Genomic DNA, 17,314 nt, shown 5'->3' on the forward strand with positions numbered 1-17,314 from the left:
CTAAAACTGGTAACTTCTGACAGAGAGAGAACCGTATTTACTCTCTTTTTTGTCCTCTCAATAGTCAGAGAACCGAGTACGGGATCGATTTCCAGTAAAATCTGACTGATTCTGACTATTTCTGACTAGTCCGGACTCGTACGGGATCGCAACTATTATTTTGCTTATCTCTCGGTAAAATTTTTTGCTGTTTAATTTGAATTCTCATTTCATCGGTAACAAAAACTGCGAAGTCTTTCCTGCCTTTTCCAAGTTGGATAAGGAAACAAAGCGAATGGGTCTGGTGGAAACCGGAGACAAGACGAAGTATCTCCTGTCAACAAACAAACAGTCAGCACATTCGCTCCTTGGCACCCACGTCACTGTTGAAAGTTATAATTTCGAGAAAGTAGAGAATTTCGTTTACTTGGGAACCAGCATTAACACCGATAATAATGTCAGCATGGACATCCTACGCTGAATCACTCTTGCCAACAAGTGCTTCTTTGGACTGAGTAGGCAATTCAGGAGTAAAGTCCTCTCTAAATGTACGAAAACCACACTCTATAAGTCATTGATGTGGTTGCTCTTCGAACGGCAAATCTATTTTTCAAGAAGGTTTTTCAAGGCAGAAATCAATGGCTGAGTGGCGATCGACCTATCTCGGCAGTCAGTACGAAAACGCCATATCTCAGAAAACTTTTCAAGAACGCCCTACTTCAGAAATTGATTGAAGAACGCTCTATTTCAGAATTTTTTTTGAAAATCACCCTACCTCAGAATCTGATTGAAGAACGCCCTGTCTCAGACTTCGGTACGATCTCAAACCAAAATACATTGAAAATGTCCCCAGATACGGCGTTTTTGAACCGAATTTTGATATAGGGCATTTTTAAATCAAATTCTGAAATAGGGAATTGTTGAAACATGTTTTGAGATAGCGCTTTTTCGAATTAGCTGCCGAGATAGGTCAATCTTCCACTCAGCCATCGAAATACACTCGGCGGTTGGCCATTGACTGTTATTAAGAAAAAACTTGTCTCAATATTTTTTTGGAATGTTGCTTTGACCAGGGATCGAACCTTGGCCTAACAGAGCTCTTACCCATCTCATGTTTCTCGTTTCTGGGGCAAAGCCTTCTTCTTCTTCTTCTTCTTCTTTTTTGGCGCTGTAACCGCCTAAGCGATTTTGGCCGAGTTCAGCAAAGCACGCCAGTCGTTTCTACTCTGTGCCAACTGACGCCAATTGGAAACGCCAAGTGAAGCCAAGTCCTTCTCCACCTGATCTTTCCATCGCAGTGGGGGCCTCCCTCTTCCTCTGCTACCACCAGCGGGTTCCGAGTTGAATACTTTCAGAGCTGGAGATTCGGTGTCCATTCGGACGACATGATCAAGCCAGCGGAGCCGCTGTATTTTAATTCGCTGGACTATGTCCATATCGTTGTAAAGCTCATACAGCTCATCGTTCCATCGTCTGCGGTACTCGCCGTCGCCAACGCGTAAAGGCCCGTAAATCTTCTTGTTGGCAAGAGTGATTCTACGTTGGATTTCAATGCTGACATTATTATCGGTGTTAATGCTGGTTCCCAAGTAAACGAAATTCTCAGCTTTCTCGAAATTGTAACTGTCAACAGTGACGTGTGTGCCAAGGCGCGAATGTGCTGTTTCGTCGAGGCTCCGTGAACTATGGCCGCAATAAAAAAACGAGATTAAGCCGCGCACACGTAATCCATTTTGAAATGTAAAATTAGGCCGCTATCAAAGTATTAATTTGAAAATGTTCGGTTATTTGTACAATTGTTTTGTGATGGGACACAAGGGGCGGGGGTGTGGCCCCTAAAACGCCGCCCTTTTTAAAGAGCATAGTCCAAACTTCAAGGAAAGTCGCCATTCCTCTCTCTGACTCCTCTACAGACTCCAGGGAGCATATTTAAAAATTGGGTATATACCATATTGACAGAGAAAAGGCAAACTCGAGTTACGGCATCCACAGTATTTTTGCGCAGAACACCGTTGCGTTGGTGGAGGACTTCGGCCGCGCTAAGAAAAAATAATCCTCATCAGTCCAAGTCCAGCTGCGCTGACCACAGTATTTTGCGCAGAACACCTTGTCGGCTTTCGACCGCGTTTAGCAAAAATAACCCTCCTTAGTACAACTCCTCACGATAATCTTACAATTAGACTGCAACGGACTTCATACCATGTGCTCTGGACTTTTGTTGCCATATTTCCTTAATCATTTCGGCAGGAACTAGCCCCATAAAACCATTTGACTGCTGTATTATTTTCTGACAGAATTGTTGCTCGCTTAGCTAAAATCTGCTGCGTATTTCTTTGTTGAGCAGCGAAAAGGTACTCTTCGTCATACCAGCTTTTTCTGGGTAGTTAGCCTCGTAGCTAAGCGAAGAGGTTGGGAGATGATATCTAAATGCCCATTTAACCCCAGCTGACGAAAAGTGCCTTGTTTATGCAGAATTTAAATTCGAGCTCGAAATTTCTCGGTTGTACGCTGTTACTACTACTTCTCAACGTCAGACTTTCATCGCACTGTCTGTAACCCACTTTTTCTTGCAGCGTTCTTTAAATATGTTTGGTTTGAGATACATTTGCAAAAGCTTTAACTCAACCTTAGTTTCATATTGTGAGCAGTCGGCAGCGTTTTATGATCTAAGTACGGGTATCCTGTTATCACCGTGCAAGCTATGGCTGGAAAATAACTTTATCGAATAGGGGAATAGAAGATGGTCTTTTAAAGCCCAGATGTAGGATAACACGAAACATCTGGCGTAAATTAGATGGAAGAAGATCTATGTCACTCTTCCGTCATGTAATCGGGGTTATTACGGGCTACTACAGTCGAAAGTCTTCTGACATTGTAATCGATGTCACTGCCCCACATTGGCGAGGACCCCTTTCACATTCTCTCCATCAGTATTTTAGTATGTCTGGGCGGAGTGAACACGACTAGTAATCTATAAGTTTGAATATTTCATAAGAATGACGAATTAGTTTGACTTCTAGGAAGAAGGGATGGTTGGTGTCTTAGGGGAATCTGCACATGCTGGACCATTTTTTGTTATTGCGCGGTCTAAAACTTGCACTTTTTAAATTTTCTTAAAGTTTTAAACTGTGATTAATATAATTTTGGTTAAAGTTGGACGGCATTTTTATAAAAAAATAACAAAAAATACTTAGCTCGAAAAACATTACGAATATAAAAAAATCAACATGTGGTCATTAGTTTGAGTCACTGTATGTACTATACATATATGAGGCAGGCCTCTCATTTGTTATTCCAATTCAGCCGGTCCTTCCCATCGAAGGCTAATTACTTCAAGAGATTTCTTTATTTCAATTCGTCCAACGAAAATTCAAACTAACGACCATATGGATTTCGTATTAAATTTATTTTAAAAGAAAAACAAAAAAAAAAACGTGCTTCAATGTGAATCACCTTTCGTAGAATTTGCCAATGTTAAAATTTATATTGGCCAGTTTCTACTAATGATAAATTATATTTAAAAACGTACATATGTACATATATTACATCCATATGTATGTATATTCTTTAACTTTTTTATTGTACCGATACTTGCATGCATACATACATACATACATACATACATACATATGTATAAATTATATATCCGTTTATAAATTATTATCTAGAGACGTTAACAATACATTTCTTTTAGAACAAGCAAAACCAGAGCAAACAATTAGTGTATTTATGTATGTATGTACATAATAGTACAGTGGTCGTAAAAATTGTGTAACCGCACCACATATTGAGAAGTTTTTACATATTTTTTTTTGTGTTATTTAAATAATGTTAGTTATTTTTATAAAAATATAGTTTATTCTTTAACAAAAACCCTGCAAATTTGAGTTTCAAACTTTGTGCAGTATGCAGTTAAAAAAAAAATAAACAAACTTTCGTAGAAATTTCGAGCTATTTAATCTTAGAAATATTTTGCGTATGCAGTTTTGTAGCCCATAAAATTCTAGCATAATTAAGTGCAAGTTTCAACTCTCTAAAAATTACTGTTGATTTTTTGATTTTTTTCTGCATTTGCTTCCATATATGTAACAATAAAACACAATTTTTTTTTTCTGAAAGAAAACTGTAACGTCTCCACAAAAAAAAAAATAGCAACTTGCGGTTTGTAGTTTATTATACTAGAATTGAATAGGGTACCAAACTGCACAAGTACTCAAAATATTTCTAAGAAATCTAATTAAAAAGCTCCAAATCCTTACAAAAGTTTGTTGAATTTTTTTTTATTATTGCACACAGTTTGAAACTTGTATTGACGCGGGTTTTGTTAAGGAATGATTTATATTTTTTATAAAAAAAAATAATTAAAACTAAATACCAAAAAAAAAGTGAATTGTGAAAACTTGTCACTTGTCGACCACTGTACATACATAAGTATTATTTATTTATGTATGTAGCATGTACAAATGTATGGCTAGTATAAAATATAATAAAAGATAGTGGCCAACGATATACATAGTCATTACCGCGCAACTACCACTGACCTTGCTTGCACGTTGTAGTTGCTGTTATTGCTAAGTATAGCTGATAGTAGGCTAGCTAAGTAGCATTGTTGTGGTTACTAACAAACAGTGAAACTCATTTGAAACGCTTGCCGAATAACAAAAGTGAACGAATTTCAATTTTAAATATTGTACAATAGATAAACAAAAGAAAAAATTTTTAAGCGTAAAGCAGAAAATTTTAAAACACACAAAATTGGCTCAACCATAAAACCAACAAATGTATGTACTTAAATATGTATGTTGCGAGTATACTGGTGCGGTATTGCTTCGTTTATTTATTGTTGTTATTTTTTCCAAATAACATTCAGTTATCACGTTTTACCCATGGCGCTAAGCTTAACCACTGCAGTGAACCATTGCCAAGTCGCTTGAAGGCGATGACTAATTTGTGGCAGTATCTAAAAAAAAAACTTAAACTAAAAAAAAAAAAAAAACTTAACTCTCACTCTAAATGAACGCTTGGAAGGTGTTAGATACTTTTGCTGCAGCCGTATTTTGGAACTGAAGAAATTACGTTAAGTAGGTACACGTTTTTTTTTTATGACTCATAAGGGAGAGGTTGTTGGATGCACTCTCCAATTGCAAAATTTACTATCACAAATTTTGCGATTTTTCGTGATTGAAGACCTGTCTTTTATTTCAAAAGCTCTTTATTCATACATACATAGCGCTAGCTTAGCGTGCTTAGTCCATTTTTAGAAATTTGACAGGAGCGGAAAAAACGTCTTATAGCCATTTCATTCGAGTATTTTGCAAATTTTACGTGTTTAAAGCAATATGAATCCGGGGGTTTCGATCTTTATTAAAATATTTCGTATTATTTTGGCCTTATCGGATTCTCGGTGCCTATTTTAGACTTTGCAAATTTACCTTTAACTATTCCGTGTCGCCTTTCGAATTGCATTGAGTTTCGAATCGCAATACAGATTACATATACCCCCAGATTATCCGGTTTTTATCCAGATATCCTGTTCTGATCCAGATATCCGCTTAATATCATTTAGTTTTGCTATCCGGATATCCGGTTAATATTCGTTAATTTTGAATTCCGGTTAATATACGTTAATCAGGTATCCGGATTATCCGGATATTGAAAACATCTTCCCAGCCCTAGTTTAAACCGTGTGGCTATTGTAAAGCCCTGCCTAAATCGGCTACTGGCACTAAAGACAGCGTGGTCTTAGTTGATTGGGCAAGTGGTTGGTGCCATGGGGCACCTTCACAAACCGGATATAAGTTTGATACTTGCAGTAGCCAGCACATAAATTTTCCAGATTTACGGGGTCTTTCGCGGCAGCTTAAGCTCTTTGTCTGTAATGGTCTGGTAGTGATTGAACGGTGGGGTGCAATAAGGCCATACGCAATAAAGCCATATGACAATAAAGCCATATTTTTAGGCAATAAAGCCATACGGCTTTATTTCCAATCAGAGAGAGAAATAAAGCCATAAAAAAATTTTGCAAATGAGAAATAAGCCATATTCTGAAATGACACTCTCAAGGCGAATTAATAAGGCGGTGTTACCGGCGAATTTGAATTTTTCGCCGTAGAGAACATTACGCCCAAATGATGTGTGTGACGTCCTCTTGAAATTGATAGTTAATTATTTAAATTGATACAAATTATTACTAATAAAATGAAATAAATAATTATTTAATATTTCCGGATTTATTGGATATTGGAAAATAAATATATGTACTCAGGTAAGTTTTAATTTTGCGAGTGCATAACCTGGCGCGTGTACATTTGCTGGCTCCCCGCACCGCGCCACGCACGGTCACGCCGCGCTCGCGACCCCCGCGTCCCCGGCGGTGAACGGCGGAGCGGTTGGACGCGAAGGAGAGTAATTGCATGTTTAAGGTGACGTTGTAGTTAAAGGCGGTTTAGTAGTTTTGTTGCGAACTTTTTCCATTTAAAGCGAAATAAAGCCATATGGCCTAATTACCAATTGTAATTGGAAATAAAGCCATATCGAATTTATGGCCTTATTACCAAAAAAAAATATGGTTTTATTTCCAATATGGCTTTATTGCGTATGGCCTTATTGCACCCCACCGATTGAACACCAATTACGACATTTATGGAGCGAGAGTTAGTGGACATGGTAACGTTCTCTCTCTGAATGCCGCTTACCACCTCACTATACAGGGTCGGCTCCAGTGGTCGTTGCAGTTAGTCCTACACCTCGTCCTTCAATTCGTGGACAAGTCTTCTGATGCCCCTAAGAGGAGAGTCTGCCTCCAGCAAGTGTCTTTTCTGGTTCCGACATTGTTAGCAGCCGAGTATAAACTGCTTGCTAACGTAATGTGTTGCTCCCTTACCAGAAGCATCTGCGCTTCGCTATCCAAATCCAGAAGACCCTAGGATCCTCAGGTTATTCAAAATCGGAATTGGTGCGATCGACGTGAAGTCCCACTGCAGCCTGACCTTTTTCGAACCGGTAGTAAAGATGGTTGTCGTGACTTTCGTGGGAGAGAGGGCTGCGCTAGTTTTTAGCGCGAAATTCAGCGCTGATTTTTGCAACCACTCTGCGGTACGAAATCTTGGTTCGCGCCGATTGGAATCAGCTTTATGATCGGCTCGGCTTTCAAGGTCCATTCTGAGGGTGTCAAGTGGTACGTAAAGTACGGGACGGCACTGCCCCGAGTATCTTTAATACTGGGGAATGGAGAACTACCGGACGGCAATATACTTACCAGCCAACAAGATCAGCACGGCTATAGTAGTGGGACTACCCTCCATCATTTCCATACCTAGACAAATTGTGAATCTTGGTGAGGCATGCTACCTCCGGCGCACCCATTTTTTTCAGCATAAGCATGCATTATTCGTCAGGACAAATGGATTTCGCCTTTCGAATGGTCGCCTAAACCTCGCCTCTGGTAATAGTGCGAGTTCCACTGTGTTTTTTGCCAGTTTTTGTGGCTTTCTGATAATTCTACGCTTAGCTGTACCCATCGAAGGATGCACTTTAGGTCCGACGAAGCGCGATCAACGAGTAAAAACTCCACTTGGAAGCAGCGCTTCGTCTGGTTGGACCGCGCCGTACGGATGAATAGAGGTTGCTCGCTCTTCAGGTGCTCTTCCCACTCTCTCTGTTTACCCTGATTAACCAGTTGTCGAGTCAACGAGTGCGGCCGCAAGGCACTGCAGCATGGGGCGGAGTGGTAACTTATACACTCCAAAATTGTGCGCAGGTCAGAACATTGTCGAAAGCGGAACCAGAAAAGGGCAGGAATTGTCACGCACGGAACTGGCCGTGTTGGGAGTCAAGAGCAGCTGGTCATCTCTCACACGTGTGAACCTGCGGACTGCCTGAGTTGGAGCCTTTGGAAGCATGCACCAGAAGAGTTGCACATAACCGTAGTGAAGGACAAGGAGTTGTCCAGGGACGAACAACGATTAGTAGGGTTTACAGATCTAAACAGGATTTGATCTCCCGAATAATAGCTCTTGAGCGGGAAAAGTTCGAATCTCTAGTCAGTCCAAAGTAGCACTTGTTGTATTGTGGAACCATTTTGCGTCATTCCTTGTCTGAAAATCGTTCCGCAATACATCGTAATCCTAGCTTGTCAACCAAAATTAGTGATTCTCAATGGAAATCCTAGCTAGACATTATTACCGGTGTTAATTCTGGTTCCCAAGAAGGCGAAATTCTCGAGAAGTAACCAAAGTAATTTGAAACTTCGTATTTTTCGAGGTCGCTGATTTCGAATATAATGTAAGATTTTTGAGATTCAAAATGGCGGATACAATATGGCGAACAAATTTCACAATTTATTCCTTTTCACCAAAAACTCATGGGGGGTTTTCGAGGTCGCTGATTTCAAATCTGATGTCAGATTTTTTAAAGTCAAAATGGCGAATCCAATATGGCGCCCAAATTTTATCATTTTTCATTGGATCCATTTTTAAAGACTTTTCTTAGTTTACAGTGAACATGCCGAAGCGTTGTAACTTTCACCCAGCGTTCGAAAGGTATGTGCTCCGAGTACTCGCTAAAGTTGACATAGAATTTCTAAAGCAAGGAGAGGACGTCATATGTATGAGCAGAGGTCATATAATCAAATACTATGCCCGAAAAAAGTTAACTCACCAGCTGCGTCTGCTGTGGCTCTTCCAATTAAGAGAACATTACCAGTATTGACTACTAGGTTTAGCAATAACTTTTCCTTCCTGGCAGTCACAAGTGTCTTTTTAGTTACGTTTCTTTGAGGTTCAAGGCAAAGTTACCAATGAGTTGTTGTTTAGAATTTGGGACGCATAGGTGCGTCGCGTCCTGTTGAGTACATATTTATAAACACATTTAAAGAAATGTGACTAAAGTTAATTTGTATACCCTGCATAGACTATTCTAATAAACGTTGCTTAATTTTTCATATGGGTAAGCATGTGTATGTGTGTATGTGGTTGCTAAATCCCATAAGGTCTAAAAAGTTTCGTAATAATTTTCCATATACATAATAAGATAAAAGTGAACAACACAGAATACGTTAATTTTTACGAGCAACCAACTCTACACGCTGACCTTAATTAATCCTCTTTCTAGCCAACACAATGCAAAAGATTTGTAGACAACTATGTATGTAACAGTATCCTTGTTCACCCATTGCCGTATTCACCTGGCGCATTGTGTACAGAAAAGACAAAACTGCCAACACTCGATGACCCCATTTAACTTGGTTACACAGCTTTATTTTGTGACCCTGTAAACGGCAATCCCCCTTCACTACATTCTCTTGACTTTTACGTTAGCGGCGTTGCTGGCTTTTGTCCAGTTCACCGTTGTTCAATAGTTATTATGTGAGGTGGACACTATTGCTGGTTAGCTTATTTTTGTAATTTACATAAGTAGCATATATGTACATTAGACTGAACCAGAGCAAAAAAACGCTGTAAAACCCCCGAGTCACAGTCTGTTGTAAACATATACATATCGAGTTCTTGTCTCAAGGAAAAACTTTTTTTTTGCTCCAAAATACATTGACTCGTACTTAACCACCAAATCTCAGTTCACCCTAATGTCAGTAAATAAAAGCTCGTCAAAAATCAGGTATTCGATTATTCCAGTAGAACCATAAAAAAAAATTTTTGCCCAAATTTGGGCGTCATCAAAAAATGTAAAAAAGCGTCCTATAGAATCGCCCAAGCAAATATTTTGCGAAATTGCCTTGCAAAAATANTGTTTCCCCAAATTTGGGCGTCATCAAAAAATGTAAAAAGGCGACCTATAGAATCGCCCAAGCAAATATTTTGCGAAATTGCCTTGCAAAAATACTTTAGGGTGGTACGGTCTAATGTACATGCATACATGCATACTACATAGTATATATGTATATACGGTATACTTAGATATTCTGAGGTAATCTTTTTGTTATGCTCAACTAATAACTTATGCATTCTTTTCCTGCGCTTCCCCTTTTAGGCTATGGTCGCCGCGAGGTAGTCGAGTTTCTACTGAATAGTGGCGCTTCCATACAAGCATGTGACGAGGGTGGTCTACATCCGCTACATAATGCCTGCTCATTTGGGCATGCTGAGGTCGTACGATTACTGCTAAAGGCTGGCGCAAGTCCCAATACAACAGACAATTGGAATTACACACCGCTGCACGAGGCGGCCAGCAAAGGCAAAGTGGACGTTTGCATAGCATTGCTGCAGCATGGTGCCAATCCGAATATACGCAATTCAGAGCAGAAGACGCCACTGGAATTGGCCGACGATAATACACGACCTGTACTCACTGGCGAGTATCGCAAGGATGAGCTATTGGAAGCATCACGCTCTGGTGCAGAAGATCGCTTACTGGCATTGCTCACACCATTGAATGTGAATTGTCATGCCAGTGATGGTAGACGCTCAACCCCGCTACACTTGGCGGCTGGTTATAATCGCATCGGTATTGTGGAGATTCTATTGGCGAATGGTGCGGACGTGCACGCCAAGGACAAGGGTGGTTTAGTGCCGTTGCACAACGCCTGCTCGTATGGACACTTTGAGGTGACCAAGCTGCTGATCAAAGCGGGTGCCAATGTAAATGCGAACGATTTATGGGCATTTACGCCATTGCATGAGGCAGCATCGAAAAGCCGTATCGAGGTATGCAGTTTGTTGCTGAGCAAAGGCGCCGACCCGACGCTGCTCAATTGCCACAATAAGTCGGCAATCGATTCGGCGCCAACACGAGAATTACGTGAACGCATTACGTGTAGGTTTCCTGAGTTGGTTTTAGTTAAATTAACAGTTAGTTACAAATGAAGTTTTATTGTATGTCTTGCAGATGAATTCAAAGGGCATTGTGTGCTGGACGCATGCAAGAAGGGTGACATAGCGCGCCTCAAAAAATTCCTCTCCTCCGAAACTGTCAACTTTGTGCATCCATATACGGGCGACACACCGCTACACGCCGCCGCCATTTCAATTGATCCCAAACGCAAGCAGATAACAGAAATACTTATACGCAAAGGTGCGTTGTTGAACGAGAAGAACAAGGCCTTCCTAACACCTCTACATCTGACAGCCGAGCACTTGCTTTACGATGTGATGGACACGCTGCTGAAGAATGGCGCCAAAGTGAATGCGTTGGATGGTCTGGGTCAGACCGCATTGCACAAGTGCGCCCGGGATGAACAGGCCGTGCGTCTATTGCTTTCGTATTCCATAGATGCAACTATCATTTCGCTGGAGGGCTACACTGCAGCACAGCTAGCCTCCGACGCTGTGTTAAAGATACTTAAGGATCCGCCAGATACGGAAACACATCTATTGGAAGCCGCTAAAGCGGGCGATTTGGACACGGTGCGTCGCATTGTGCTCGCCAATCCGCACACAGTAAATTGTCGCGACCTGGATGGACGTCACTCCACGCCGCTGCACTTCGCCGCCGGCTTCAATCGTGTGCCAGTCGTAGAATTTTTATTGGAGCACGGCGCAGAAGTGCATGCCGCCGACAAGGGTGGACTAGTTCCACTACACAACGCTTGTTCGTACGGCCATTACGAGGTCACGGAGTTGCTGGTGAAGCATGGCGCGAATGTGAACGTGTCCGATTTGTGGAAATTTACACCGCTGCATGAGGCGGCGGCCAAAGGCAAATATGACATTGTGAAATTGCTGTTGAAACATGGCGCCGATCCGTCGAAGAAGAATCGCGATGGTGCCACGCCAGCTGATTTGGTTAAAGAGTCCGATCATGACGTAGCGGAGCTGTTGCGTGGCAACTCAGCGCTGCTGGATGCCGCTAAGAAGGGTAACTTGGCGCGCGTACAACGCCTTGTTACACCGGAGACGATCAACTGTCGTGACGCACAAGGACGCAATTCCACACCACTGCATCTAGCGGCTGGCTACAATAACTACGAAGTCGCTGAGTATCTGTTGGACAATGGCGCCGATGTCAATGCACAAGACAAAGGCGGCTTGATACCGCTGCATAATGCCTCTTCCTACGGGCATCTGGACATAGCGGCGCTCTTAATTAAACACAAGACTGTGGTGAATGCCACCGATAAGTGGGGCTTTACGCCGCTGCATGAGGCCGCGCAAAAGGGACGCACACAATTGTGCGCGCTGCTGCTTGCACACGGCGCAGATCCATACATGAAGAATCAGGAGGGTCAAACACCAATCGAGTTGGCGACTGCGGATGATGTGAAATGCCTATTGCAGGATGCAATGACAACATCCTTGGGCGACTCGACACTTAGCTCCTCGCAGCATCGCTGGTCAGCAATTCACCTTCACCGGCACCAACTGCTGCTGCGGGCGCAGCAGCGAGTACATCTGCAGCGCCGCTGCCGCTACTAGCTTGACTGCCGCTGCGGCAGCCTGCAATGTACTTTCACCAACTACTGAGACCGTAACACTGCCTTCTGGTGCCTCGATGACGCTTAGTGTACCGGTGCCGTTGCCGCTGTCAACGCGCATTAGTCCTGCGCAAGGCGCTGAAGCGAACTCTGGTGATATGACCAGCGGTGAAGAGGTGCCCGATCCCGATTCCATTACCAATGTGGCCAGCTTCTTGTGCAGCCAACAGTTGGAGCATTTGATAGATCTCTTTGAGCGTGAACAAATCACGTTGGAAATACTAGCGAAATGAGTCATGAGGATTTGAAGCAAGTGGGCGTGTCTGCGTATGGGTTTAGACATAAAATATTGAAAGGTATTGCGCAGCTGCGCGCCACCACAGGTGAGACAGTGTGCAAAATATTTATTTTATATATTCTAATGACAAGTATTGCGCTCTTAAAACTATACAGGCATTGGCAGCAATGTCAATCCAGGTACTCTATTAGTGGATCTCTTGCCAGACGATAAGGAATTTGTCGCGGTTGAAGAAGAAATGCAGGCTACCATACGTGAGCATAGAGACAATGGCCAAGCGGGCGGCTACTTCACACGCTACAATATTATACGCGTAAGTCAAGAAAGTTTAACAATATTTTCGATTTATTAAAAATAATATTTTTTTCAGGTTCAAAAGGTACAGAATCGCAAACTTTGGGAGCGTTACGCACATCGCCGTCATGAAGTGGCCGAGGAGAACTCCATACAAGCCAATGAGCGTATGCTCTTCCACGGCAGTCCTTTCATCAACGCAATCGTGCAGAAGGGCTTCGATGAGCGTCACGCCTATATTGGCGGAATGTTTGGTGCGGGTATTTATTTTGCTGAGCACAGCTCGAAAAGCAATCAGTATGTGTATGGCATTGGTGGTGGGATTGGTTGTCCATCGCACAAGGATAAGTCTTGTTATGTTTGCCCAAGGTGAGTTTAAGTTGAATTTAAACGAGTAAAACACTTGTTCCGAGGCGATTGTAATCCAATTCGTGAGTGGAGTAAAATGATTTTTCAAGCCTTTTTTTATTTATGGCGTTTTCGTTTCTACCGAAAAAGGTTACCTTCTCTTTGCCCTCTACGCACAAATACTTAGAAGAGGGCAATGAATCCAAATAGCGCGACTGATCGCTCGCTAAATAAAAAACGCTACAGAGTTGGGCTTTCGAATAAGAAAAAAAAAATGTTAAAAACCCTAAGCTGGCTAACCGCCAAACAAATTTTGACATGGGGCAATTGAAATCATTCGCAAAATACATCTACATATGTTTCAGTAATACATACTTGAATACATATCTGGTGCTCTCAACATCTTAAAATCTTAGAAATTATTCGATATGATTTTTCCAAAATTTGCATTTCATTTTGCAGACAACTGCTTCTGTGTCGCGTAGCACTGGGCAAATCATTCTTGCAGTACAGCGCAATGAAAATGGCACACGCACCGCCAGGACATCATTCGGTTATTGGTCGACCATCAGCCGGAGGGCTACATTTCGCTGAATATGTAGTGTATAGAGGAGAGCAGGCAAGTGAAAAATGCACAGCATCTAAGAGATATATTTTTTCATTACATGCCTTTACTTTCTTTCTACTCTAGGCCTATCCCGAGTACTTGATTACTTATCAAATCGTTAAGCCTGATGACAGCAGTAGCGGCAATGAGGAATCGAGATGATGGCCATCAGTTGGTTCGACGCCCACCACTACTTCGCCTGCACAACAGCAACACCAACATCCGCAGCTACAACAGCAACAGCAACAACAACAGCAGCAGCAATTGCAACATCAGCAACCTCAACAGCAACAAAAACACCACAATACGATAACAACAACAGCAACACATCACGCGCATCCGCACACGCACCAGCACTCGCATCCGAAATTGCAACAGCAGCACTCACTGCCACTGCAACTGCAGTATCATCATCACTCACAACATCACCAGCTGGTGACCACCACACAGCCTTCACCGGCTGGCACGTTCATCAGCCAGACGGCGGGTATTATCACAACCGTTGCCAACAGCGATATGCTGGGCCACAATGGCGATATTTCTCCGCTCTCTTCCAGCAATTCTTTCTCCTCAGTGGACACCAATCAAACACTACTTAACTCAATTGCCAACCAAGCGCAACTGCAACACCAACAGTCGTCCTCATCGCATATATTGCCTCAGCTGCCACCGCCGCCCACAAGCAATAACAGCAGTTCCAATCGTCATGGCACCAGCAATCGCTCATATCGCACCAAGTATAGCCAATTCATGATAATCACACCAGCGGTCTCCATTGATCGTGACTATGAGCATGATGAAGCTTTTGGCAGTGGTGGATCCGCTGCAGCTGCGTTAACTAACAATTTCGACTTTGATGAGGATGCCTATTGCAATGACAACAACACCAATGCCAATGCCAATGGCAACAACAGCAATGCCAATAATGGCAACATTTTTCGCATGTCACTACTGCAGAATAGCAGCAGCATTGATAGCGGCAACAGCAGTGACAGCTCTTTCCGCTCCAACTACAATCCCTATCTACATCACAGTCGCCAACATTTGCTACCCAAAGGGGCGCCACATTTCTACACGTTCTCCTCGTGGCGCTGGTGCACACTAATTTGTGCTGCAATGCGTTGCTTTGGTGGCGGACATAGCTCACATGCGCCGTACAGCACCAGCTTTGCGCGGCCACCATATCAGCGTTCGCGTAGCTCCGGCGCACAAACAACCCGTTCCTCGCAGCCACATCGGCGTTTGCGCTCCTCTTCCTTTACTGCTGAGACGGCTTTCGAGCATTTCTCGGCACCCTTTAAGGCGCGCAAAACGCGCGACCATCTCAACAACATCACCTACGAATTGTGACGGTGGCAGCAGCGATTACGACGACCTCAATGCCAATTCGAATTTGAGCCCCGCAATTGTGTGGTGATGGCCATTGCAATTGTACTAGTGCTACGAACAATTCGAGCGACTGCAACGCAGAAAGCTATTAACGCGTTTTTTGATCTCGTATTCGTATTTGTATGCGCTTTGTTGATCGGCAGCGCAACATTAAAGCAGCCGTGTTGTTGCGAGAGTAGTACCAGTGCCGACAGCACAGTGTCATCGTATTCCACTTTGAACGTTTATTATTATTACTTATTATGAAAGAAAACAAAAAAAACACAAAAACGATAAGAAAATCAAACAAAAAACTATTACTCGTATTAAAATCTTACATTTACTCCATATTTCTTGTACTTTTAACTTATAGTCGTCGTCGTCGTCGTCGTGTTATAGAAGAAACTGAACAAGTAAATAATATACAACATAAATATATGATATACATAGATAAGTGTGTACACTTTAGGGCAACGTTTTGAGGGAATGAAGAATGCATAAAGACTAAGCGAGAGAAATATAGAGAAAAAGGGAAAAAATTAAAAAATCAGCAGCAATGGAATGAAAATCAAAGGCAATTAAGACGGAGATTCTCATACGCCAACTTAAACCTGATTGAATGCATTTGCTGAAGTATGAAGCGAAGCTAGATTTGTACTTCTTTAACATTTAACTTTTTTCTTTTTTTTTTTAAATTGCATATGACTCCCGTTTGGGGCATTTGAAGAGTGAATTTGTGCTCTCCGCGCAATATATTTCACCATTCGGCCAGATCTCACCATTTAATTTTTATGTTTTTTTAACTAAAAATGTGCGAATTTGTTGTCGTTTTCTTGCTTCATTCATTGCATTCATGAAAAAATTAAAATCACTAAAGGAAAAATGTCTAAAACTGCAATCAGAGGTATCTTATGTCAGGCCATAATCAGTGACCATGGTATATACATATGTACATTTGTTACGACCAAAACATTAATGTCTCAGATGTAGAAACATTTGTCAGGTCTGCATGTACAGTGGTGGTCATATAATTTGGGACGCATTCAAATATCGATGCCCCTTTCACCCAAAAACAATTTTTTTAAGCCCTTCCGAACCGGTTAACATCAGTAATTCGAGCGGGCCAATCCAAAACACTTTCCTGCAGAAAACCAAGCTTTGTTGCTCCTAGCAGTAAGTCTTTGATCGTTATCCTGCATAAAAATGAATGCAGCAGGCACATTCTCGTCGGAAAATTGCCTTCATTTTGTTCATCCATATATCTTTGTACAGATTTTGATCCATTCGCTCTGTTATCCGACCCGCACCAGACCACGAAAAACAAGCTCGCACTATAATATTTCCTCCACCATGCTTTATGGTCTTTAAAGTATAGCGAGGATCGAGTTCTTTGTTTGCGGCACGATGCACATACTTTTTTCACATCCGATCCAAATAAGTTAGATTTGGATACTTCGATGTTAATCTAAAATTCTGAGGCTATTCGGCATGTTCTCGTGCAAAGTGAATGCAACGTTTTAAATTCCTGTTTGCGGATTTTTGCTGCAATGCATCCACCCAGTCCCCCATCAAGTAATCGGTGTCGAATGCCAGGGTGTCTCTCGTCTCTCGTAGTATGGTATTACGATCTATACCACACGTGTGTCACTTTTATACTACAAATCATTGTAGCTGCTACGTAGCAAAGGCAAACTATAATATTGATATTGAAGTTTCTATACTACATGTGTGCACCAGGCATAACGGTCCTTGTGGATATGTTGTTGTAGTTTACCCTTTATTGCTCATGGATTTGCGTGGAAGTCAGAAAAAGTTCAGCTTTGCTCGTTCTGCTAATTAGTTTGTCTCCTGCTGCACTCGTTTTTTTTATACCTTTCATGAGCATGAAATGGTATTATAACTTTGGTCCGATGTTTGTAAGTACCAGAACATAAAGAGATAGACCCATGAAAATGTATACTTATATGATCAGAACGTCGAGCTGAGTTGATTTAGCCATGTCCGTCTGTCCGTCTGTCCGTCTGTCCGTCTGTCCGTCTGTCCGTCTGTCCGT

The 17,314-nt window shown here is 42.0% G+C and overlaps 2 protein-coding genes across 2 annotated transcripts in view; both read left to right on the forward strand.

Annotated features, from left to right (window-relative positions):
• Positions 1-16,574, forward strand: part of Tnks (tankyrase) — a 21,888-nt gene extending 5,314 nt beyond the window's left edge. The window contains 8 exon segments of the mRNA XM_017624765.1: positions 9,967-10,749; positions 10,822-12,253; positions 12,255-12,628; positions 12,631-12,729; positions 12,800-12,957; positions 13,015-13,307; positions 13,749-13,905; positions 13,978-16,574. Coding sequence (XP_017480254.1) covers positions 9,967-10,749; positions 10,822-12,253; positions 12,255-12,628; positions 12,631-12,729; positions 12,800-12,957; positions 13,015-13,307; positions 13,749-13,905; positions 13,978-14,055 — 3,374 coding nt within the window. The 3' untranslated portion in view covers positions 14,056-16,574.
• Positions 14,055-15,243, forward strand: LOC108369481 (probable serine/threonine-protein kinase tsuA). Its single transcript, XM_017624600.1, has 2 exons — positions 14,055-14,075; positions 14,122-15,243. Exons 1-2 carry the CDS (start codon positions 14,055-14,057, stop codon positions 15,241-15,243), a joined length of 1,143 nt encoding a protein of 380 aa, XP_017480089.1.
• Positions 16,575-17,314: the final 740 nt, after the last annotated feature.

Source organism: Rhagoletis zephyria, unplaced genomic scaffold (assembly GCF_001687245.7).
Source record: "Rhagoletis zephyria isolate East Lansing unplaced genomic scaffold, Rhagoletis_zephyria_1.1 Rzeph_scaffold_00059, whole genome shotgun sequence".
In the NCBI taxonomy this organism is placed as follows: Eukaryota; Metazoa; Arthropoda; class Insecta; order Diptera; family Tephritidae; genus Rhagoletis; species Rhagoletis zephyria.

Bases quoted from the DNA above. Each gene is read 5' to 3' on its own strand.
- LOC108369481 (XM_017624600.1), top strand. From the start codon at position 14,055: ATGGCCATCAGTTGGTTCGAC. The intron at 14,076-14,121 runs GCCCACCACTAC...CAACATCCGCAG, and splicing joins TGGCCATCAGTTGGTTCGAC to CTACAACAGCAACAGCAACA.